The sequence below is a fragment of the Perognathus longimembris genome, chromosome 5, assembly GCF_023159225.1.
Source record: "Perognathus longimembris pacificus isolate PPM17 chromosome 5, ASM2315922v1, whole genome shotgun sequence".
NCBI classification, from domain to species: Eukaryota; Metazoa; Chordata; class Mammalia; order Rodentia; family Heteromyidae; genus Perognathus; species Perognathus longimembris.
The window spans coordinates 63,774,669-63,800,501 of NC_063165.1; the positions used below are offsets into that span (position 1 = coordinate 63,774,669).

General features: G+C 41.3%; 1 protein-coding gene across 1 annotated transcript in view; it reads left to right on the forward strand.

The window, feature by feature from the left end:
• LOC125351929 (kelch-like protein 6) overlaps positions 1 to 25,833 on the forward strand; it is a 56,871-nt gene that overhangs the window by 1,777 nt on the left and 29,261 nt on the right. The window contains 1 exon segment of the mRNA XM_048347032.1: positions 19,661 to 19,851. Coding sequence (XP_048202989.1) covers positions 19,661 to 19,851 — 191 coding nt within the window.

Here is a 25,833-nt window from a genome sequence, read left to right on the forward strand (position 1 = left end):
ACCTCTGGTTGTGAGGAAAGTCATGTCTGCTGCATACCAAACAGATATTTGTTTTGTTTTATTTTGTTTTAGTGCCAGTACTGGGACTTGCACTCGGGGCCTCTTGCTTTTACTTGCCTTTTCCACTCAAGGCTGGCACTCTTCCACTTGAGCTATACCCCCACTTCTGGCATTTTTTGCTGGTTATTGGAGATAAGAGTCTCACAGACTCTCCTACCTCAGTTGGCTTTTAATCAAGTTCCTCAAATCTCAGACTCCTGAGTAGCTAGGATTACAGTCATGAGTCACTGGGTACCTGGCTGAGTTTTATTTTTGTGACAGCTGGATGAAGGTGACAGTCATCTTCCTTTTACAGATGAAGAAATGGAAGGTCAACGTTACATGTCTGGTCATTGCTGGAGCAGGGATTCAGCACATTCTAGAATTTCTTGTTTTTACTGCAGTGCCAGCTGACAGGAAGAAGTTTGGGGCTTCATGCCACAGAAAGTGTAGGCATAGCAATACAAGTAGATTGACTTAGTTAAACATCTGACTTACTCCAGCATTACTGAATAAGCACTTGCCTTGACAATCAATCACAACCCATCTTAGAATTGAATGTAGGCAATATTAGATCAGTGCCTTGGGTAATTGTTTTAGGCTTATTGTTTCTGTTTGGAATGACTGGAAAATTGTTGTTATAATTTGGTTAGTAATGATGTTAGTAGGTTGTTCTGCCTAGGGGACAGGACTGCTGGCCATGTGTTTTTGACATGTCACAATTTTCTCTGGTTTCTTCTGGGTTCAGATCACCCAGCTTTGCCAATGTGGGACACGTACAGAAAGTCTCTACCAATCTTTGGAGAAGCTACAGGCACACAAAGTTGAAGGTGTGCTGTCTGTTGATGGAGACTTTTGCCCAAATTGCCTGATTATGAGGGAAATTCCTTCTATTTTTTTCAGAGCAATGACTTTAGGTTCATATCTAGGGATTTCCAATACAATTTTCCAATTATAAATAATAAAGGATGTAGGATTCTAATTTCTGGGGCTATTAATACTAATGTCATTTCTCTGTTGAGCACGTCTGAGAGGCAGGCCTATGTCACACAAATGGCCCATGAGGTGTACAACCCACTAAATCCCTGTGAGGTGGGGATTTTATCCCTGTTTTAGAGATAAGAAACTGAAGTACAGAGTTTCACAGTCCATATGGTTAATTAGAGATGAGATTTCTTGGATTTTCCTGCCTGGGCTGGTTTGGAACCACAATACTTTTAGATATTAGCCTTCTAAGCAGCTACAACTACAGATATGACTCAGCAGTGTCTGACTTTGTTTCTAAGGTTTTGAAATGATCTGGGAGCCAATTTCCTCTTATGTTCAGACTTAAGAAGGCTAAAGAGCTGACATGGTAGTTTATTTTTCTAATCCTAGAATTGGAGAGGCTGATGTAGGAGAATTATATATCCTAGCCTGGGACATATAATGAAACTCTGCTACAAACAAATAAATGAATAAACAGTGACTACCAAAACAGCAAAAAAAAAAAAACCCTGCATTGGCAGGTTTCCAAATAACTCCCTGTGTTTTGGATACACAATTATATAGTTTTTTAAATTTAGTAAGAAAATACTTCACAGTAAGTGACTAACCAGTTTATTTAACCAGTTCTATAATGACAGTCATTTGATTAGAGCACTTGACTAGCATACTCAAGGCCCTAGTTTCTATCCCCAGCACCAAAACCAAACAAACAAACACATAGAAATAAAAATGTTTTCTTTCTTCTATTTGCTTAGTCTTTGGCGTGTCTTTTGTTTCAAGCTTCTCACAAAGCTCTTTTGTGGGGGCTAGAATGTCAAGTATCTACCAGTTCCATTTTCCCACAGAATTTAGTTTTGTGCTGCCCCTTCCTCTTTTTAAAGTGGTTATTGGTTCCTAAGTCTTTCTGGTGATCTCTAGAGATCTCTAGAGAGGACATGCTCAAGATCCATCTTCACTAGTTCTTGGATTTTAGCAGTTCCATATGCATCTTCTCAGTATTTGAATCTTTCCAGTTTGAAGAAGTAATCCTATGGAGAATAATTAGAGTTCATTCCAGGCTTAGATCCACATATGGTCTTCTGTGATGATCTCCGACCTGCTAGACTAATAGTAGAGGAGGTTCTAATACTGTAAAACTACCTGCTGTTTTCTCCCCCCCCCCCTTAGGGCTGTTTATGTATTTATTTTTGGAATGCACTGTAGCTAAACCCTTATCTCACATTATCCCATTCAATCTTCCTAATAATTACATTAATTGTCTCTATTAGCTCCACTTCACAGAAGCAGAAGACAAGATATTCAAATGTGAAGAAACATTTCCAAGGCCTCAAAGAGATGTGAGGAGACAAAATACTTCTATGACAACCTCTGAGTTTTGCAAAGATGTGCTTCTCCAAAAGATTAGGAAAAATGCAGAGAAAGTCAATGGATATTAGTTATCCTGTTCAGGTTTCGGTTAGAAAAAATAATGAAACCAAGACCATATATCACTTTTTATTTGCGGGAGAGGATTTTTTTTTTAGTCATTAACTACCCCAGTATCTCTCACAAACTATTACTAAACCCCAACCATATGCAGAGAAAAGCATTTTCTTGAACTTATTTGTGGTGCCAGAGGTCTGATGGGGTGAGCATGTGTCAGCCAAACAAGTGCTATATTAGTAACGTCAGACAATGTATTTCCCTTTGTGGGTCTATTTAAAAGTCTTGAGAGGAATGAGGAAGTTGGAGAACAAAAACATTTAGTTGAAATTGAGGAGAATAAAATTTAGAAAACAAACAATAATATACAGTTAGACAGGTTTTAATCCTAGCTCTACTAGAAATAGAGATAGGAAGATCAAAGTCTGAAGCCAGCTCCAGGTAAAAAGTAGAAAGTGTATCTAAATAGTAACTAAAGCCAAAAAGATTGGAGTGTATCTTATTTTGGAGAGAGCTTGTCAAGGCCATAAGTTCAAACCTCTGTACCACCAAAAAGAAAGAAAAAGGAATACACACACACACACACACTACACACACACACACACACACACACACACACACACACACGAAGTATGCTTATCACAGGACAAATTGTAATGAACAATTAAAACTACAAAATGCTTTAGAATTTGTACTGAACAAGTCATTTGTGACCACCTGGATACAGATGGGCTGTGCCTATACAGTGACTCTTTCAGTCTTCTTCTTCATTTGTTTTTGGCATTGGGAGGTGGAACATTATGCTCCAGGGCTTTGGCTGAGGGACACTAGATCATATTTCCTCTCTTTGATATTTAAATCAAATACCTTCTTTGTCATCTCTACTCCTGGTATCTAGAGTATATGGGTCTTCTTTCAGCCAAGATTTTAAAAAGTTGAGCTAGGCACTGATAGCTTATGCCTGAAATGCTAACTACTCAGGAGGCTGAGATCTGAGGTTTACAATTTGAAGCAGTGAGGTGCCAGACTTTGAAGTTAGGCCCCACCACGTGAACCCCATTTTAGAATCGAACCCTGAGCCAATCAGATTTGTACCTGTGTTCTAATCTTGCTTGCACAGCTGATTGTTGTAACCTTGTTCTTTGCCTTTATAAGCCCTGTGTAATCACAGCTCGGGGCTTCCTCCTAACCTCCGCTGTGTCGGTGGGTAGGACGAGGCCCGAGTTGGCAGCTCGTTCAATAAACCCTTGCCTTGCTTTTGCATTTCGGAGTGTCTGAATCTTGGTGGTCTTCTTGGGGGTGGTCTTGCAACTTGGCACAACATTTGGGGTTTCGTCCGGGATAGCCCCAGAGACCCCGAGATCCCAGACTCCGAAGGTAAGAAAACAGCACTGTTCATTTGTCTTGTCCAGTAATTTGTCTGTCTGTTTTGCTTTTGCTTATACTTGTAGGGCGCGAGTCAGTTTGGTTTTTGGCCGGCACTGACCAGGAGGGCCTCCTAAACGAGACTCAACCCGCCCACCTTGTACTTGGGTCTGCTCCTTCTGCTTATCTGGCAGGAGGTTGTGGGCCAACTTGGGTCCACTCCTCCTGTACCCTGGCAGGAGGTTGTGGGCCAACTTGGGAGATCTCCAACTCGTAACTCGGGTCCACTCCTTCTGCACCCTTGCAGGAGGTTGTGGGCCAACTCGGGTCCACTCCTTCTGCACCCTTGCAGGAGGTTGTGGGCCAACTCGGGTCCACTCCTTCTTGCAGGAGGTTGTGGGCCAACTCGGGTCCATTCCTTCTGCACCCTTGTAGGAGGTTGTGGGCCAGCTTGGGAGATCTCCAACTCGTAGCTTTTCTTGTTCTCAGGCCTGTGTGTTTTCCTCCTTTTTTATTGTTTTGTTTTTTGTAGCCTTTTGGACTGAACTTCTGATCAGAGCTATGGATAACGTTCTATCTTGAGGACCTCCATCTAGCCCCCTAGACTTGATCCTAGCTCACTGGAGGGAGGTTAAGGAGATAGCTCAGAACCAAGGTGTGGCCCTTAAAAAGGAAAAGTGGATCACCCTGTGCAAGTCAGAATGGTCCACCTTTGAGGAAATTGAGGGAGCTTTGACATAGGGAGGAAGCATGGAGGAGGAAATGTTTCCCGCTCCATACTCCCCATCCCAGTTAACTCTACAAGAGGAGGACTCTGAGGAAAATGTTTCAGCTGTGCCCTCCGCTCCGGAGGGTCCTGCCCAGTCAACTCGCCGGCGCCGACAGCCCAGGACACGGACGCATCAGCCCCAAGTCCAAGTCCTGACCCACAGCCGCCGACGGGGTGGATGTAGGGCCAGCCCAAGCCACCCACAGGTGGCAGGGATTGACCTCACCATGCTGCGCTGTCATCTCTGTGTTGTTTGTAAGTCTAACAGTCTCTTTTGTGTCAAACCTGCATAGCTCATTGGAAAGATGTACAGGCGATGGTTCACAGAGTGTGAGTGTCCACAGAAAGAACTCTAAGGGGACCCCCACCCAGCCTTAAGCAGAAAATTGTTTGGTGCGCTAAAATGTTTTACTAAGACTAAAAATGTTTTACTAAAACTATCAAGCCCTGGAAAATGAGGCTGGAGAATGCTAAAATCATTTGTTAAAAGTTTTTTGTCTTAAAATGTACGGCCGATGCTTATTCAGCGCACTTTAAGATCTTTTGAAAATGTATGTGTGTGTGCATGTGTGAGTGTGAACATGTTCAAGACTGCAGTATGATGCAAAACTAAGTTTAAATTCAAAGGTCTTCATGCCATGCAGTAACTGGGACTGAAGAAAAAAAAAAAAGGCTCTTTTGAAACAAGCAGCCCGTAAGCAAAGGGCGGCACCTGGTTTCAGATTGCCTGTGAGCTTCAGTTTTTCCAATGCAGATAAAAGCTAAAGTGTTGTGTTAGTGTTAGAAAGGCTTTGGAAATCAAGAATACATTTCTAGATAAGAAGTTTGGAAGTAAAATTGTCCTAAATAATTATTGCAAAGTGAGAAAAGGAGAATTATGGCTACCAAAATGTTTAATTGCCATTCCAGCTTCTTTGTAGTTTTTTTGTAACAGTTTCCAGCAGGCCCACAGAGAAGCACAGGTGATTCCTACAAGTTTGTCAAGATATAATACTGACCCTTAATAAGTTCCAGGTAAGAGAGCATGCTTAAAAACTACTTCTGTGTGGACCACCTTGTTGCTTATAATTGGAGTAAAGTGGCCCCTTATAAGACTCATTGATCTGAATCTGCGGTTCGAAGCCAGCCCGGGCAAAGAAAGGTCCCTGTGAGAGACTTGTCTCTAATCAGCCAGCAGAGGGCTGGGAACGGAGTTGTGTGGAGCTCAAAAGTGGTAGGGTGCTAGTCTTGAGCTGGAGAGCTGAGGGACAGCACTCAGGCCCTGAGTCCAAGTCGAAAGTCACTCCTCCTGGGACAAAAGTGATGGAGCATCCAGAGGCAGTAAGCCACTGCTTGGATGGCAGAGATGGTGTCAGATCCTAGAGTCACTACTGTTGGCCTTTCAAAAGTTAAAGCCGGGAAGTCCTAGAAGAATAGTTCATGAGCATGCCTTTCCAGTGCCCATGTCTGTCTACTGGGCAGGAATTTGCCAGTCATCTGTGATAGTGGTTAGTAAGGGTAAGTTTGTCAAATGAGAGGATAGATTAAAATCTCACCCCCCGCATTTACTCAAAGCCCTGACTGGCAGTGAGAATTTTAAGCTCATACATCTGTTTAGTAAAGAAAGCTTGTAGACCTGAGATTGTGTCCTTATTGAGATCTGTTAAAGGCCTGCAAAGGTATATTGTTAAAAATTGCAAGATCTGTCAGCTTACCAATGCCCCCAATCAACAGATTACTAAAGGAGCTCGCCTCTGTGGGAATAGGCCAGGCGTGTATTGGGAAGTAGATTTCACAGAAATTACAAATATTTGCTAGTTTTTGTAGACACCTTTTCAGGATGGGTTGAAGTCTATCCAACAAAGCATGAGGCTGCGAATGTAGTGGCTAAGAAGATCCTGAAAGAAATCCTACCCAGGAGATTAAACTCCTTAGAACCACGGTGGAAGGGACCCTAGACGGCATCGCCACTTGGGTTCATTGCTTCCACGCCAGGCCAGCTGACCCCTTTGCCCTGGATGACAACTACCGTGATGGAACATGGGAGGTCTCCAAGCACCCAGCTGGGCCGCTTCGCCTTTGCCTCAAGAAAAGAAAGTTAGACTGAATATTGTTATAATTTTCTTTTTGCCTTCTTTCCTTACTACCCTGGCTGGTGTTAATGTTATTTTGGCAGCTCACTCCAAAGTGAGGTGAATCCTGCAGTCCCTTGGTAAAGTAGACTAGGGTTATAGGTTCCTGGCTGGGTGAGGTCAACGCCCCTGAGTCAGCCTGAAGAAGTTACAGAAGATGGATGATCTTCACCCATCAGCCCCCCTTTAAAACCGAGGGACCAGAGTTATTTTCGGATACTACTTTTGGTCCTACTGGCCCATGCCTTACCTCTATATCATCCCCTAGACATGCAAGCCATTGAAATGGACAGAATGGAGCCATGATTGGCTCCCAAGGTACCAAAAAGAAAAAGGGGGAAATGAGGTGCCAGACTTTGAAGTTAGGCCCCACCACGTGAACCCCATTTTAGAATCGAACCCTGAGCCAATCAGATTTGTACCTGTGTTCTAATCTTGCTTGCACAGCTGATTGTTGTAACCTTGTTCTTTGCCTTTATAAGCCCTGTGTAATCACAGCTCGGGGCTTCCTCCTAACCTCCGCTGTGTCGGTGGGTAGGACGAGGCCCGAGTTGGCAGCTCGTTCAATAAACCCTTGCCTTGCTTTTGCATTTCGGAGTGTCTGAATCTTGGTGGTCTTCTTGGGGGTGGTCTTGCAACTTGGCACAACAGCAGAAAAGTCCATTAGACTCTAATCTTCAAGTAACTAGCAGAATTCCAAAAGTAGAGTGGTGGCTCAAGTGGTTAGAGAACCAGCCTTGAGTGTAAAAACTAATGTACAGCACCAATTCCCTGAGTTCAAACTCCAGAACCAGAGTGCATGCACACACAGACAGAATACAAAGTTTATTTCTCTATACTTTTGGAAATACTGTTCCATACAATCTCCCAACTAAAACACCATAGAGAAATTCTTGCATCATTTGTATCTTGGGTCATGAGCTCATGCCCACATCAAGCCCATGAACATATAACTGTCCGCCATGAAAATATTTTATAGGACTGGGTTTGAGGATGGTTCACACCAAATTTTCCATGAGATGTGGTGGCCACATGTGGAACATCTGTGCCTTTGGTTAAACAGCCATGAAGCTCACCATCCCTTACGTTGCTCAATGTTTCTGCTTTAGTCCATATTTTGGTTTTTGATTGTAAGAGACAGAAACTCAAATCAAATAGGCTGATGCAAACCGGAAGAAGGTATTTGGTTATATTAGGAAATCATGAGAAGGATGCAGCCCAGCCCACATAGAAGAGGAACTAAGGCTTTGACTGCAATCAGAAAGCGTTCTCTCCATCCCTCACCTGGCTATCTCGCACACTGGAATTCTTAGGTCACTTTGTCATGTGTTTGGAAGTGGACCTGTTTAAAGCTCTGAGGCTTACTTCTAGTTTTAGTTCCAGAAGGGATCTGAGGGACTTCCTATATTTTTACTATAAGAAGCCCCTGGGAAAGATGCTGACTGCTCTAGGTTTATTAAATTACACAGCCCTAAACCAATCTCAGTGTCAGGGAAGTGGACACTGGAGGAGCCTAACGTAGGTTCAGCCAGAAATATGCACATGTGCGTGTCCCCTCAGTTTCAATGCTATATTCCTTTCCTTTTTCTTTTTTTTCCTGTGCTGGTACCAGGGCTTGAACTCAAGGTTTCATGCATTCACTTGGCTTGCTTGCTCATGGCTGGTACTTTACCATTTGAGCCTGGAATTTTGCTGATTAGTTAAAGATGGAGTCTTGCAGACTTGTTTTGGTTTAGGCTAGATTTAAACCATGATCTTTAGATCTATCTCAGCCTCCTGAGTAGCTAGGATTACAGGTATGAGTCACTGGTGCCATCCAACTTCAATCACTCAGTTCTTATTTTATTTTGGTTGTTACTGTTTTGTGTTCTAAAATATCTCTGCTCCTTTTTATTTTAACTAATTTTTATTTTTTATTACAAAGGTGATATACAGAGAGGTTGGTTTCATAAGTCTGGTAATGAGTACATTTCTTTTTGGACGTTATGCTCTCTCTCAATTTTCCCCTCCCATCCCACAAGTTGTTCGTTTTCAACATAGTGTCTAGTGAGTACCATTGCTGCATTCATTCACCCTTTGTCCCTCCATTTCTGTTTCCTTCCTTTATCTCCCCCCACTCAAAGACAGATAAATGAACAAGGAAGAAATAAAGGAAAAATATTGTTTCAATTTCCTGGAATTCAGTAAATATTATTTTATATAATCAGAAGCACAGAGGCATTGTACTTTTGTGACCCCCTCCCTATAATAGTATCCTCCTTTGCTTTCACCGTACATAAATGCCTAGACTACTGTATAATTTATCATGTCCCAGTTTATTTTAGATGTAGCTTCTGCATATGAGAGAAAACATGTGTCATTTGTCTCTCTGAGCTTGGCTTACCTCACTTAAGATGATTTGTTCTAGGTCCATTCATTTCCATGCAAATGACATAATATTATTCTTTCTAATGGCTGTGTAAGATTCCACTGTGTATAAGTACCACATTTATCTCTGTAAGCCATCTTAAATTTTTGTAAGCCATTAAATTAATGTAAGCCATCTTAAATTTTTTCAGTGAGGCCATCTCTGTTTAAAGCTTTTTTCCTTGCTATGAAAGAATATCATTTAGTCAACCAGCATGCCTCTAACCATCTGTTAAAGGTAGACATTGTTTCATTTCATTAGTACTTTGACTCTAAAACAAAATCAAACTCACATGAATAAGTTGTGTCTGGGATCTATAAAAATTTGCATAAAATGGTTTAGGCCTAGGTGTCAAGCAAGACTTACTAGATTTAAGAGATCCTTTGGGCTCAGAATGTGGCTTAGTGGTAGAAAGCTTGCCTAGCATGCACAAAACCCTGGATTTGATTCCTCAGCACCACATAAAAACAGAAAAAGCCAGAAGTGGTGCTGTGGCTCAAGAGGTAGAGTGGTAGCCTTGAGCAAAAAGAAGCCAGGGACAGTGCTCAGACCCTGAGTTCAAGCCCCAAGACTGGCAAAAAAAAAGAAAAAAAAAAAGAGAGATCTTATGTTGTGCCAGTGCCTGGCCCGAAGACACAACGTTGTTAAGGGATGGAGACATGGAAATTACTGTTTACAATACTGGGTGATAAATGTGACGGTAGAGCTCTACATAAGGGCTATGGGAGCTTGCAGGAGGGCATTAAACCATGCTGGAATAAAAGCAGTCAGTTAATGCTTCCTGGAAGAGGTGATATTTAAGCAGCATTTGAAAGGTTGAGTAGACATTGGCCAGAAGGAGATAAGTGAAAGAGAGTAGGGAAAAGGAGGGAAACATCCTAAAAGGAAATGCATCTAGGGAGGTAGCATATGGTGCAAGCATGGGAACCACAAGGAGAAGAGGAGGGATGAAGGAAAGGAGAAAGGTGGGCCAATGAGGACAAGGAGTGGGACCAGACCAGGCATGTGTAGGGAGTGAAATATATCTTATAGTCAGTGGGAAGCCATGGAGGAAGATTCAAACAGAAAAAGTGACATGGGGCTGGGGATATGGCCTAGTGGCAAGAGTGCTTGCCTCGTATACATGAGGCCCTGGGTTCAATTCCCCAGCACCACATATACAGAAAATGGCCAGAAGTGGCGCTGTGGCTCAAGTGGCAGAGTGCTAGCTTTGAGCAAAAAGAAGCCAGGGACAGTGCTCAGGCCCTGAGTTCAAGCCCAGGACTGGCCAAAAAAAGAAAAAAAAAGAAAAAGTGACATGACCTGAGATCTCCCGTAAAATCACTCTTTAGGTGGTGGGTAGGCTGAGGCCCCTTCAGTCTAGGGTGGGGGTGGGAAACATCCATCCCAGAGGCCATATAAAGCCTGGGAAGTCATTTGATCAGACCTTGTGAAGGCAGTCACAGGAGGACTAGCAATTCAATAAATCTAGAAGCTTTTCTCATAGCAACATTAATTTATGTTAAGTGAATCCTAATATTAATGTAAAATTTGAAGGACAAGCAAGAAACATTCATTATAGATTAGAGAGATATGTACAGTTCATGATGGGAAAGATATGTGGGCTCCTCATTGGCTGCTTGCTGCCTGTGTTACAGTGTTCAGAGGGCAGCCAAGCAGGCTGAGAATGCACACCTTGTACAAGTGTTAACACATGCTGGCAAAGCTACTGAGATGAGAAGAAGAGATGTGATGAGGTGATTCTTCATATTGTGTTGGTGACCTTGTCTCTGATGATTGACAGTGATATTGTTGACTTCTTTATCAATATAAACGTTAATTCCAATCCAACATTTATGCACACATCCACAATCAACAATCTTCAAAGAAACTAAGCCTCTGATGAAAATTAAGGGAATAAGTCCACAGAAAAGACCTCAAAGAATCAATGAGATCAACGTTGGATATTTTCCAAATTTAAGATGCAGGATTAGAACAGTAGCCAAAGTAAAATAATTGTATTGCTGGTGATACACTTTGGATAGTTATTAAAACTCACATGATATGATGTCTTGTAAATGGTGACTACAAAGAATAGAAATGCTAATTTAGATGTGATCTTTCCAAGAGACATTTTGTTGTTGGTGGTGGTGGTGGAAGTGGTGGTTATAAGGCTTGAACTCAGGGCCTGGGCACTGTCCCGGAGCTTTTTTTCCCTCAATGTTAGTTCTGTACCACTTTGAGCCGCAGCTCCACTTCCAGTTTTCTGGTGGTTAATTGGAGATAAGAGTCTCATGAACTTTTCTGCTTGGGCTGGCTTCAAGCAGATCCTTGGATCTTAGCCTTCTGAGGAGCTAGGATTATAGGTGCCCCAAGTTCCCAGTGATTTTTGTTGTAGTTGAAGTCAGAGTGAAACCTTTATGCTTGATTTGTGGCGACATATTAGCAGTAATGAAGAAGGGTGATCTGGAGCATTACTATAGCTCAAAACATATTAAATTCAATGAAGTGGGAAGCCCCCTGTGTGCGGATAAAATCCATGCTCTTCAGTGGAGTTTGGAATCACAAGCTGCTTTCTCCTGGTTTTGTTGTGACAGAGATAACGTTACCAGATGAGATTGGCAGCGAGTCAGCTAATCACAAAGAAGCTAAGCCTCATGTAGAGGGAGAACTTGTACAAGAGCCTGGTGGCTGCTGTGGAGGCTTTAACACCTAAGTAAAATTATTTCAGAGTGTTATTTTGTCCCAGAGAACAATAGTCAGCTCTGAGACAGATTTATTACTTAGCACAAAATATTGAAAACACCTTGAAAGATTCTGCAGGAGATTTCTAATTTTTCTGTCAGACTTGGGGAAATGAACATAACAAACACTGCCCAACTGGCCATTTTTGTTCATGGTTTAACTGCAGAATTTGACACGCAGAAGGAACTGGTGACACTCACTGTATCATGCATGACACTACAAGAGGTGGTGACTTATATGAAAAGACTGGTCTAATCAATGAAAAAACTTGAGCTAATGTTTGAAAAGTTAAGTGGCCTTACTATAGATGGAGCTCCAGCTCCAGTTGGTTCACAAAATGAGTTAATTGCATTTGTCAAGAAAGAACTGAATCATCTCACTCTTGATCCAAATGATTTGATTATATGCCACTGCATCCTATACTAAGTCTCTTATGCTTAGTTGTTATAGTTCAATGTGATGTCATAGTAGTATTGTGCAGAAACTTTGTCAAACCCAGAGAGTTTAACATCCTCCAGTTTAAGGAATTTCTGAATGATCTAGATTTTGAGTATAGTGATCTTGTTTGTCACTGATAAGTTGATAAGTGTGGTGGTGAATCTCAGGAATATGCTCATAAGCTTGTACAAACTGCAGGCTAAAGTCAAGCAGTTCATGGAGGTGAAGGGAAAACTTGTCATGGGACTGAATGATAGCAAGAGACTATGTGATCTAGTATTAGTGGGTGGACATTGCCAAATCCCTCTAGAACTAATCATCAAGCTGCAGCTTCTCCCCTCTCTGCTTTCATATGTAAAATCACTGAAAGGTAAATTAAGGCTGTGGAAAGTTTGGCTCAAGGGGAATACCATGGTGCTTTTCTGCTACACTTGAATATGCTGGTGAGTGTGCAAAACTAATTGAGGCATTTAATGAAAGATTTGAAGCTGCAAAAAGTAAAAAAATGGAATTGAACATCCTCACTACACTGTTCAATATGGAACCAACTGACATGTTTGATAACATACAACATGATATCAGCATTCAGCTGTGCAGTGATGATGAGCTGAAAGCTAAGTATGACAACCTGGAGTTCCATAAATACTACACAAGCAATGGTGAATTTCCCACTTTGAGAAGACACACGCTGACATATGCATCTAGGTTCCGAACAATTTACTGTGTGAGAACAGTTCTTTTCAAAATTTTCCATGGCCAAAGTCACTTCACTCCAGACTGCCCAGGGCAAATCTGGAAAAACAGTTGCTAGTAGCAACAGTGTCAATATCAGTTAACATCACTAAAGAGTACATCTCCAGTTCTCACATCAGGGCTAAGTTAGTTAAATGTTTGACCAAACAGTAAACGTGTGTGTGTGTGTGTGTGTGTGTGTGTGTGTGTGTGTGTGTGTGTGTGTGTGCCAGTCCTGGGCTTGAACTCAGGGCCTGGTCACTTTCCCTGAGCTTTTCTGCTCAAAGCTGCATTCTACTTGGATCACAGCTCCATTTAGGACGTTTTTTGGTAGTTAGAGATAAGAATCTTGTGGACTGGCTTTGAATAATCATTTTGATGATTTTCAGTTTGATCCTTAGATCTCTCAGCTCCTGAGTAGCTAGGATTACAGGCATGAGCCACTGGTACCCAGTTTAATTTTTTTTTTCTTGGCCAATCCTGGGGCTTGAACTCAGGGCTTGGGCACTGTCTCTGAGCTTCTTTTGCTCAAGGCTAGCACTCTACCACTTGATCCATAGTACCACCTCTGTTTATGTGGTAATGAGGCATTGAACCCAGGGCTTCATCTATGCTAGGCAAGCACTCTACCATACCACTAAGCCACATTTCCAGCTTCCCCTACCTAGTTTAACTTTTAAGTTGCTAGCTTTATATGGTCTGCAAACAATGCTATGAATATCCAGGTAGTCCTTCACAGAGAAAAAGTGCTCTATCCCTGGTCTAGGGAGAACCTTGGTTAGAAAGCAGATGAGGATCTGATGAAGGCAGTTTCAAGCTACATTCAGAGTTCTCTGTGAAGGAGAAAGTCCTCAGGCAGTCTCACCACAGAGCCCAGGGAGAAGTAGCGCTGTTCAGTGAGAAAGAGGGAAAGAACAGAAGTTTGGGAGACCCAGACTACTACAGCAACTCCAGCTCTGAGGTTGGAAATATCTACAAGGCAATGTAACCTTACCAACCTTCCACCTGCCCAGGTCCTGCATATTAGAGGGTAAAGCTTAGAAACAAGGAATTTCAAAGCAACTCAAGTTGTGAACTTCCAATTTTTGTATATTCTGAAGAAGATACACATTACCTTTCTTATTCAACCCTGTTATTTCTTTTTTGTCTTTTCTTTTTTTGTCCTGAGGCTTGAACTCAGGGCCAGGGCACAGTCCCTGAGCTTTTTTGCTCTAGGTTAGAACTCTACCACTTGAGCTAGACCTCCACTTCCTGTGTTTTGCTGGTTAATTGGAGATAAGAGTCTTACAGACTTTCCTATCCAGGCTGGTTTGAACCACTGTCCTCAAGTCTCAGCATCCTGTAGCTAGGATTATAGGCTCAAGCCACCACACCAGCCAAAACATTTTTTATTGTGTATAGTTAGCCAGTCCTAGAGATTGGACTCAGAGCCTGAGCTTTTTTGTTTAAGGCTAGTGCTCTACAACTTGAGGCACAGTTCCATTTCCATGTTCCTTTTTTCATATCTAGACCAGTACTGGCTTTGAAAATGCCTTTTATTTTAATTTAAAAAAATTCCCTGTCTGAGAGGACCAATTAGAAATAGGGGTTTCAGTCTCTTGAGACTCACGGTTCACCTCAGGGTACAAGGCCTAGTGAGTATCATCAGGGCTGGGCTGGAGCCCAACTTAGGCACTACCCTGGCACACTTATGTTAGCCCCGCCTTCAGAAGTTCCTCCCCTGTGTCTCTGCTATTTGTCTTCTGGCTGTAGGATGTGAAAGGCCCAGGAACAGGTCTGCAGCCCAGCATGCCTGTGGTGACTGGCAGAGGAAGCAGACTAGAACTCACATATGATCATGGTTGCCTTGTCACAGTGGGGAGTCATATTTGTGACTAGAGGGACCTCTGCATTTGAATATTTTGGAGTAAAGATCAGAACTAGTGCCAATTTGTAAAAGTTTCTTAGTGGGTGGAATTAGGAAATGAGAAGAGAAGTTTCTAAACACAGGCCAATCCTTGTAATGGTGGTTATAAGAAGCTAGCATGAGGTCCTGGACAGTTGGGATAGAAATTGTTCAGAAAAAAAGGGGGCTGTGCAAGCTCCAGGCGAAGAGCCTGTTCAGGATATGGCAGGGACACTAAGCACAAATGCTGACCTGATCCTGGTCCAGTGGGGAAGTGAGAATCTAAGCAACTCTCATATAATAAGGCTGGAGGGAAGTGGTGGTTGGCTAGAGGACAGATTCATCTCCAGCAGGGAAGTGGGAAATGTACAAAATCAAAAAAAAGTTAAAGTCAGGCGCTGTGGCTCAGGCCTGTAATACTAGCTACTCAGGAGGCTGAGATCCAACACTGGCACCCCAAAGAAAGCCTTGATAGGAAAGTTTGTGAGACTCTTATTTCCAATTAACCAGGAAAACAAAGGAAGTGGAAGTATGGCGTAAGTGGTATAGCATGAGCCTTGAGCAAAAAAGCAAAGGGACAGAGCCCAGTACCTAAGTTCAAGCCCTAATACTGGCACACATATACCAAAACAAACCAAAAAAGCAGCAAATGAAAGCAAAGAATAACTACCATGTCCTGAAATATAAAATATCAGACAGCAGGCCTTAAGATACACATCAGTGGGCCTGCAGTTCCAATTCATACAAGCCTATGCAAGGTGATTCCAGAGCTGATTGTTGTTTCTCATCACAGTTAAAGGAGAAATGTGAATTTGGAGTGTGGATTGGTGTAAGAAAATCTACCTAGCTTACTTGAAGTGTAGGATGACACCATGTATAGATTTCTTCCCATCCATCCACCCATCCATCCATCCATCCAGTTTAAAATTGTCTAGTGTATTCTAGTAAATATGAATTAAGAGAGGAATAAAATTTCAGATGTTTATAAATCTAATAGACAGGACTCCTTACTAGACCCAATAAATCCTGTCGAAAGAGGCTTGTAGAGGCCTGTCTGGAGCCCAAATGTGTTGATGTACACAGGCACAGATTTCACACTGCTAATCAAGGAGGTACACTGACCACATTGCCAAAGAACTTGTTTGACAATGACAGTAGCACTTAAGATTTTCTTTCTCTGTTTTATTTTTCATTTTGATGAATATTATTTTTTTTCTCTTCTTTTTGTTTTCCAGTCCTGGGACTTGGACTCAGGACCTGAGCACAATTCCTGGCTTCTTTTTGCTCAAGGCTAGCACTCTACCACTTGAGCCACAGCACCACGTCTGGCTTTTTCTATATATGTGGTGCTGAGGAATCAAACCCAGGGCTTCATGTATATGAGGCAAGCACTCTGCTGCTAAGCCACATTCCCAGTCCTGGGGCTTGGACTCAGGACCTGAGCACTGTCCCTGGCTTCTTTTTTGCTCAAGGCTAACACTCTGACACTTGAGCCACAGTGCCACTTCTAGCCATTTTTTGTATATGTTGTGCTGGGGAATCGAACCCAGGGCTTCATGTATAGGATGCAAGCACTCTTGCCACTAGGCCATATTCCCAGCCCCACATTCCCAGTCTTGATGAATACTATTTTATATGATCAGATACACATGGGCATTGCCTTTGTATTCCTCTCCTAAGAGTATCCTCCTTTGTTCTCACTGTGTGTGAATGCCCAAAGTCCTGTATAATTTATCATGTCTCCATGTATTTTAGATCTAGCTTCCTCATATGAGAGAAAACATGCATCATTTGTGTCTCTGAGCTTGGCTTATTTCACTTAACATGATTTGTTCTGGGTCCATCCATTTCCCTGCAAATGACATACTATTCTTTCTAATGGCTACATAAAATTCCATGTGTATAGGTACTACATTTTTAATCCACTCATATATTTCTTTCTCTATTTTTAAAATATAATATTATTATTATTAAGACTTTGTACAGAAAGTACCATTTCACCATTGAGGTAATGTGCACATTTCTCTTTTGGACAGTGTTACTTCTGCCTTCGCTTTCCCCAGTCTCCCTTTCTGTCCCTGCCCACAACTTACATAGGCCGTTTTCCACACAGTGTGTACTGAATAGCATGACTGCATTTGTTCACCTTCCTCTCTTCCTTTCTGTGTCCCTCCTTGACTCTCCTCCTAAAAACAGAGAATGGAAATAAAAAGCACATAGCACCACTACCACCACCACCACCTACAACATAAATAATCCATGTTTGTGTTTCCTGAAGTTTATTTCAGTAAACAGTATTTTACATGTGCAGGAGAGTTACACCTGTGGCTCTCCCCCCTACTGGTATCCTCCTTTGGTCTAACTGTATGTGAATGTCTAGAGTCATGTATAGATTATCATGTCCAGTTATATTTTAGATCTGGGTTCCATATATGAGAGAATACATATGCCATTTTTCTCTTTGAGCTTGGCTTACCTCACTTAATATGAGCTGCACCCATTTCCCTCTAATTTCTCTATTTTTTATTTTGTTGTGTGTATGTGTGTTGGGACTTGAACTTAGGGCCTCACATTCTTGTTTGGCTTTTTCTCTCAAGGCTGATACTCTACCACTTGAGTTACACTTCCACTTCCCACTTCTTGTTTGTTAATTGAAGATCAGAGTCTCATGGACCTTCCTGTTGGGGCTGGCTTTGAACTGTGATTCCCAGAGCTCAGCCTCCTGAGTAGCTAGGATTACAGATGTGAGCCACCAGCACCTGGCAGAGACTCTGACCTCCAATTAACCAGCAAATAGCTTGAAGTAGAGCTGTGGCTCAAATGGTAGAGTACCAGCCTGGAACAAAAAGCTAAGGGACAGCATCCAGGGCCTGAGCTCAAGCCCTGGCACTGACACACACACACACACACACACACACACACACACACACACACACACACACACACACAAATTGAAAAGAAAAAGTATGGTGACTAGAAAAGGTAAAACTACATATTTAACTTTCATTATATACTAATTGGGGAGCCTGGTCCCAGAGACTCCAGCAAAGAGAGGCTCACAGCAGCATAGCCTTGCCAGCTCCTTCAGAAAGAGACACTGAACAAAGAAGTTGTATAGTTGCAGGAGGTAGGAACAGAGGTCAGCAAGGAGAGCCCTGCAAGACATCATTTCTGAGGGCACATGATAGTGGTGCTGCAGACAGCTGCATGCCATGGCCCAAGAGGATTTATAGTGGAAGACCATAGCTTGTAAATCTGTCGCCTGACCATAATTGCTTCCAGGCTGAGATTTACTCACTTTGAAGCCAAGGATTTCATCATTTTTTCCCCTTTCATACTGTCTTGGTCTTCAGAGGGAAAGTATGCTAGTCAAGGGGAAAGGAGAGAATGGAGGGAGATGGATGGATTCTCAATGGTTAAAGCAAGAAAGACAAAGGGAGACCTGAGGGTGAAGGTGTCATTGACTAATTTCAAGAAGTAAGAAAATCAAGTGGTTCTCTTCTCTCCTCTCACCCTCCCTACCTCTTTCTCCCCTTTCGTCCTCCTCCCCACGCTACAAGCAGCCACCAGGTTTGTCTGCCCCAACTGGCTTTGAATCACAATTTATAGATCTCAGCCTTCTGAGTAATTTCACTTATAGGCATGATCTATCAGCAGGCAAGGAGATTTCATTTAAATAAGTCCATTTATGCATACAATGTTTGTTGATGATAATTACTCTTCTTTCTCCTTCCTTCACCCATTTAGGTTTTATGTATTTGATAAGTGAACTTGCTTACACATTCCCTGAGAAGGGAGTAAAAGCTCAAATGTCAAAGAATCATGCTTAATTCATATGAGTCTTGCACGGAGTGGAAAACATCAGTATATCTCTTTTACCTGTCAGTTAATGAACTAATCCTTAACAATAATCTTTAAAAATATCTAGCAAAAATCTGATACAAATGAGAAATAATTGGGACTGGGCTGTGACTTAAGAGTGGTAGAGTGCCAACCACAGCAAGGAAATCAAATGAGAGCATGAGGGTAAGGAGAGGAGAGAGAAGAAAAGAGATAGAGGAGAAGGAGAGAAAAAGAGAGAACTTAGAGCTCATAGTGATTAAGTAACATGACTACTTTTGATTTAGGGACAAAGCTGGTATTCAAATATTCATCGTTCTAATGCTAAAACCCAACACCCTGTTCCTTTGCTTCCAAGAAAGAAGCTAAATACCTAAAATCTAGTCCTGGGGAAGGACCATGGAAATTATAGCTAGAGATGAGAGAGCCATGGCTTTAGGAGTTTAGTTTTGGGATGGGAAATTCAAGGCTCCCAACTACAACAGAAATCCATGGGCAAGTGACAAGCCTCTGGGGTGAGAAGCAGCTGCATTAGCCACTTAGTGTCCTGGAGGGGATCTGAGTCCTGGATGGCCAGACTGGGGTAGGGTAGAGCCAGGCTCTAGGCCAGAGGAGAGCTGGGATGAGGCCTGAGAACAGGGTGAGAACCCTGTGAGGTTCTAGGTATTGAGAAAGAAAAAACAGCTGAGGTTTAGAAACCCTATGGCGTCCCCAGAAGGGTCTTCAGAACTCTGAGCCTGGGACTGGCCTTGGGGACCACAGTAGGCATTGGTGGAGGAGAAAAGTTCAGTTCAGTAAGTTCTGGATAAATGTCTGCTGTGTGGTATGTGCTGCAGAAACAGAGATCATTCATGGTCCTGACTCTGGGACCTCACTGTTCCAGGAAGGCAGGCTGTCTAAAAGGGGATCTTTTTAGGTCTTGAACCCCATGTTCTAACAAGAGTCATACGCACATATCTCTTTCAGGGCCATGTTCTGCAATGATTTAAAGGAAAAGTATGAGAAGAGGATCATTATTAAAGGGGTTGATGCCGAGACCATGCACATTCTCCTGGATTACACTTATACCAGCAAGGCGCTGATCACGAAGCAGAATGTCCAGAGGGTTCTGGAAGCTGCCAACCTCTTTCAGGTGTGTAAATAAACTCAGGACAATGACTTCAACTTGTAGCACACCAGCTGGAGCCAGTGACCACAGCTAGCACTTCCCAACCCTCCATAATCTCTAACTTGTAGCACAGCCTGAGGTGACTGTCTTCTTCTATTTTTGGGGGGAACCTAAGTCCACACGGAGGATAACTCAAAGCTGTTATAGGAACCCTGGGTCCACATGGTTGTGGTGGCTGTGGAAGAACAGTGTATTATTGAAGATGAGGCAGCAGACACTCAGAATTAACCTTCCAGAATGAGATAAATTGGTGGAAAGCAAATTTCTGCTGTTTGTAAGCCACATAGTGTGTGACATGTTATAATAGTAGCCCAGACTAGGGCACTGGGTCTTCTTTTTTGTGTTCTTGTTTTTAATGGATGCCCTCGAATAGATGACAAGAGGATCTAGGAGATAAATTTTTGGAGATTTAAATGCCTAAATATGCTTTTGTTCTACCTTCTACACTTGGTTAGTAGTTTGGGTATAAAATTAAAGGTTGTGAATAATTATAATATTTTCTACTCCATATTTTATAAGGATGGGTTCCTATTTGACATATCATTTTAAATCTATTTCTTCTATATTGCATTATGATCATTTTTGCACAGAAATATATAAATTTCTGCAACAGCAGCAAGGGTTTTTGTTATTGTTCATTGTATTGGATACAGTAATTTCTTTCAATCTGAAGACTTGTGTCTTTTGATTCTGGAAGTTCTCTTGTATTATCTCGGATGTTGTCTTTCCTACCTACTTGATTTTGTTCCTTGCTCACTTAGCTGTGTCCTATTTTCTTTATCATTACCCTGTTTTAATTGTACAAAATAATAGGCTTCATTATGACATTTACTTTTTCTCTCTTCCTCCTTTTCCCCTTCCACATCTGAACTAGTCCTTCTTTGAGTTTCATGTCCTTTCTACCTCTGTATTTCACATATGGAAGAAAATATATAGTATTTGCTTTTCTGGTATGGTTTATTTTGCTTAACACAATGATCACTAGGATTACCCATTTTCCTGCAAACAGAGTAATTTAATTCTTTTTTATAGATGAACAAAGCTTCATACATACACACACATATATACATGTGATACACACATGTGTGTATATATATATATCAGATTTTTTCTCTTTTTTATTTTTATTTATTTTTATTTTTTATTTTTGCCAGTCCTGGAGCTTGGACTCAGGGCCTGAGCACTGTCCCTGGCTTCTTTTTGCTCAAGGCGAGCACTCTACCACTTGAGCCACAGCGCCACTTCTGACCATTTTCTATATATGTGGTGCTGGGGAATCGAACCCGGGGCTTCATGTATACGAGGCAAGCACTCTTGCCACTAGGCCATATTCCCAGCCCTCTCTTTTTTATTGTCAAAGTGTGATACAGAGGGGTTACAGATTCATATGAAAGGCAGTGAGTACATTTCTTGTTCTACTTGTTACCTCCTCCCTCATTTTCCCCCTTCCCACTACCCCTTTCCCTCACCCCCCAAGAGTTGTGCAGTTGGTTTACACCAAATGGTTTCTAAGTGTTGCTTTTTGAATGGTTTGCCTTTTTGTTCTTTGTCTCTCAATCCTTGTATTCCCTCTCTCTTCCCCAGTTCTACTACCCGCATCAGACAATATCCAGGGTACTCTGATGTAGCACAGTGGTAGCAAGGGTACAGCCACAGGAAGGGACTACAAGAGAAACAAAACTAGACATTCCACTCAGTCAAACAAACTGACAAGGAAAAAGAGAAAAAAAAGTAGTATGACACATTTTTAAAAATCCATTCATCCACTGATAAGCACCTAGGCTATATCCATAACTTGGCGATTGTGATTATGCAGCAATACACATGGGCTACCAGCATGTCTATCATATGCTGACTTTGATTTTTTTTTAGTATATACCCAGGAGTGACACAGTACAGCAGAATTACATGGAAGTTCTATTTTTAATTTAATTTAATTTTTGTGAAACTGATGGTTGACCTCTGGGCCTTACGTTTACTAGGCTGATGTTCTATTAATTGAACCATACTTTCAGTTCTTTTTGTTTCTCATTGTTGTTGTTTCTATAGTCTTCCATTTATTCCTTGGCTGGCCTAGACTAAGATCTTTCTACTTATACTTTCCATATACCTAGTAAAATGCCACCACATCAAGCTCTTACTGGTTGATATGGGAGGTCTCATTAATTTTTTTTCTAGGCTGACCTCTAACCTTGAAATTCCTGATCTATGCCTCCCAAGTAGCTGGGATTACAAGTACAAACTACTATTTTTAAGTTTTTGAAGAACCTCCATACTGATTTCCACAGTAGATGCACTAATTGCACTAATATATTAACTGTACAATATTTTCTTCTCTCAAGCCTCACTAAAATTTTTGTTGATTGTTTTCTTGATGATAGCCATTCTGACTCTGGTGAAATAGAACCTCAATGTTCCTGCTCTATTTATGTATTTTGTCTTCTGAAACTATCATTACAAAACAAAACAAAAAAACCCCTTCTCTACCCTGTTGACAGTTTTAGCCTTTTTGTTCTACTTATGTGTGTGGTTGGGGGGGTGGGGCAGAGAAGGAAGCTGGTCCTGAGGCTTGAACTCAGGGCTTGAGGTTTTTTTGAGCAAGGCTAGTCCTCTACCACTTCAGCTGCAGCTCTAATCTGGCTTTTTGGTATATAATTGGAGATATGTTTTAAAGATTTTCCTGTCTGAGCTGGCTTTGACCCTCCATCTCAGTCTCCTGAGTAGCTAGGATTATAGTCATGAACCACCAACAACCAGTTTTTGTTCTCCTTTGTAGGTGATTTCCTTAATTCTCCATTTCTGTGAATAAAGCAGAAATATACACCCATTGCCATATCCTTTGTTTCTTAGAATCTTTGTTACTTATTTTAGGAGATGCTTACTCTTCCTTCTTACACATTTGAGGCTATAGCAATATATTTGGAGTTTTTGTTTCACTCCTTTTGTTTGGGTTTCTTTGCTTGCTTCATCTTAGTGTCTGTAGCAGTTTCCTAGGGCTCCCACACCTGTCACCACAATGATCTGAAACAACTTGTTAAACAAATATCCTGTTATCAGTCACATGTACCCTTGATTTCCTTATTCCTTGAGTCTGTAGTATTCCTGCTCCTTTGTTCATCTTTTATTCTTGTTCCTCTTTCGGTACTTGGCCTGACCTTCCTCCCTTCAAAAAGTCACTTGTCAGCTTTTGTAGTCTGTGATTGGGGTAATGGTGGATCTTGGCTTCATTGAGAGTTGTGTTTCTGTTTTTTATTCTCTTCTTAATTTGGAGTAATTTTTAAATAACCTATAAAAAACTTTAAAGCTTTTAAAGACAAGAATGTTTTATTATGTTACACTGCAAATATTTTCCACTGATCATTTGACCTTTTTTTTTTTTTTTTGTAAGTGCTGGGGCTTGAACTCAGAGCCTGGACGTTGTCCCTAAGTTTTTGTTGTTGTTGTTTTGTTTTGTTTTTTTAAAGCTCAAGGCTAGAAATCTACCACTTGGGCCACAGCTCCACTTTTGTAATTAATTGGAGATAATTGGAGTTAATTGATAAAGATAATTGGGGCATTCTTGCCCCAGCTGGTTTCAAACTTGATCCTCAGATCTCAGCCTTTTGAGTAGCTAGGATTACAGGCATGAGCCATCAAGGCCTAGCTTGACTCCTAGCTTTTAGTTAGATCTTTGCACATGTATTAAAAATTTAGTCATATCTAAATATTTTGTATTTTTAATTGTTATGATAAATAGTGATGTACAGTTTTAGATCCATTTCTATGGTGTGTATCTTTGGCATGTATTTTAGAAAGACCACCCATTGATTATCTGTAAACATAGCTGCTTATAACTTTATAGGTTCACAACTTTGATATTTAAATTTTTACTAAATCTAGAATTATTTTGGCATAATAATTATTTTGGTATTTTCTCCCCTCCTTCTGTATCCTTCTTCTTCAAGTCTGAACTTCAATAGAGAGGATGGTTTCAATGACAGAGTCAGAGAGAACTGACATAGGGTAGAGATAAGGCAAGCTCTGCTCACTATTGATTCCCTATTCTAGTAATCCTTTACCCCCAATTTCCCCAAGTCTCTTTCACTTTCTAGGCCAAAGAACCAGTATGCTTCAAGTTGAGGCTATTTTACTTCAATTAATTATTAGTGCTTCTGAAAATAAGAGAAAAGTGCTGTGGGCTCCAGATACTAAGTGAACCTGTTGGTTTCCATTGTTTCTGGACTACCTGCTGTGAAGTCACATAGGAAATTGGGAATATTTTCATATTTGAAGGCACCAAAAACTATAGAAGTTCATAGGCTATTGAAATGTCTTTGTGATTAGAATATCATTTTGAATGGGTAAAAGTCAAGTTCCAAATTCAGCCATACAGAAGGGAAGGCAATAGCTTTTGTTGTTGTCAGTACAAGGCCTTGAACTCAGGGGCATAGAGTTCTTGTTTAGATTTTTCATTCAAGGTTGGTACTCTACCGCTTGAACCACAGTTTTACTTCTGGCTTCCGGTGGTTAACTACAGATAGGAGTCGCTCAGATTTTCCTACCTGGGCTGGCTCTTCAAACTTTGATCCTCAGATCTCAGCCTCCTGAGTAGCTACAATTAAAGGTGAGCCACCTGCCTCCAGCTGATAATCACACTTTTCATTATCACTGTCAGCCATCAACATGTGTATATACCATGCCCATTGATTGCTCTTGGTCTTCAAAGCATATTTGTTGACATGCTATACATGTATTCTGCATCCAGCTTTTTTTTTTGTTTTCTCCATAATGTATTTTGATGACTTCTACAGGTTATATAGAAACCTGTGCTTTTTTCCCCTATGGACACATAATATTGTTGGAGTTTCCTGAGATGTGACATAATCTAGTTATTTAAATGGTCTTATAAAGGTAGAAGGGGTAGAGAGAAGATGATATATAGATCTGGATTTCTGGGGTGAATTCTTTGTTTTGTGGCTGAAGTCATGTTATGTAAGTGTTCTGAGCCTCAGTCTTCTCATTTGTAAAATTAGAATACTAATACATCTTACTATTTTAGGAGAGTTATTATTATTTAAATTTTTTATAATCGTTAAGTAGTTGTACAAAAGGGTTTCATGTCTTGGTGTCAGTTTATAATTACAATGTATCTTGATCAATGTCACACCTTCCATCATTCTGTCTCATCTCTTCCAAGACCACCTCTCCCTTCAAGTTACCTGGTTCTATTTCATGTACATTGAATATTATGACTGTTTTCACCCACTCTTCTTCTCATGGTGACTTATTATGAAGACTAAATGGGAGGATATTTGTAAAGTATCTGACATGATAGATGTCATAAAAAATTTTCCATCATTTATGCTATTTATACATTACTCTGGATAGGGTTTTTTTTGTTGTTGTTTTGGTTTGGTTTTTGCCAGTCCTCCAGCTCAGACTTAGGGCCTGAGCACTGTCCCTGGATTCTTTTTGCTCAAGGCTAGCACCACTTGAGCCACAGTGCCACTTCTGGCTTTTTTAATATATATGGTGCTGGGGAATTGAACCCAGGGCTTCATGTATACGAGGCAAGCACTCTACCACTAGGCCATATCCCCAGCCCTTGGGTAGGTTTTTCCCCCCCTGGATAGTTTTTCCTTTGGATAAATTGGGCTAACATGAGCTATGACAGCATTCCTTAAATCTATAATATTCTCATATTAGGGTTATAAAGATGGGTGCTAGTGGCTCACACTTGTAATCCTAGCTACTCAGGAGGGTGAGAACTGAGGATTGAGATTCAAAGTCAGCTCTTACAGACAAATCTGTGGAACTCTTGTGTTCAATTAACTAGCAAAATGTCAGAAGTGAAGGGGTGGCTCAAGTGGTCAAGTGCCAGCTTTCAATGAAAAAAGAAAAAAGCAAGAACATGAAGTCCTGAGTTAGTTCTGAGTTCAGTTCCCAAGACCGCCTGGAAGGTTGGGA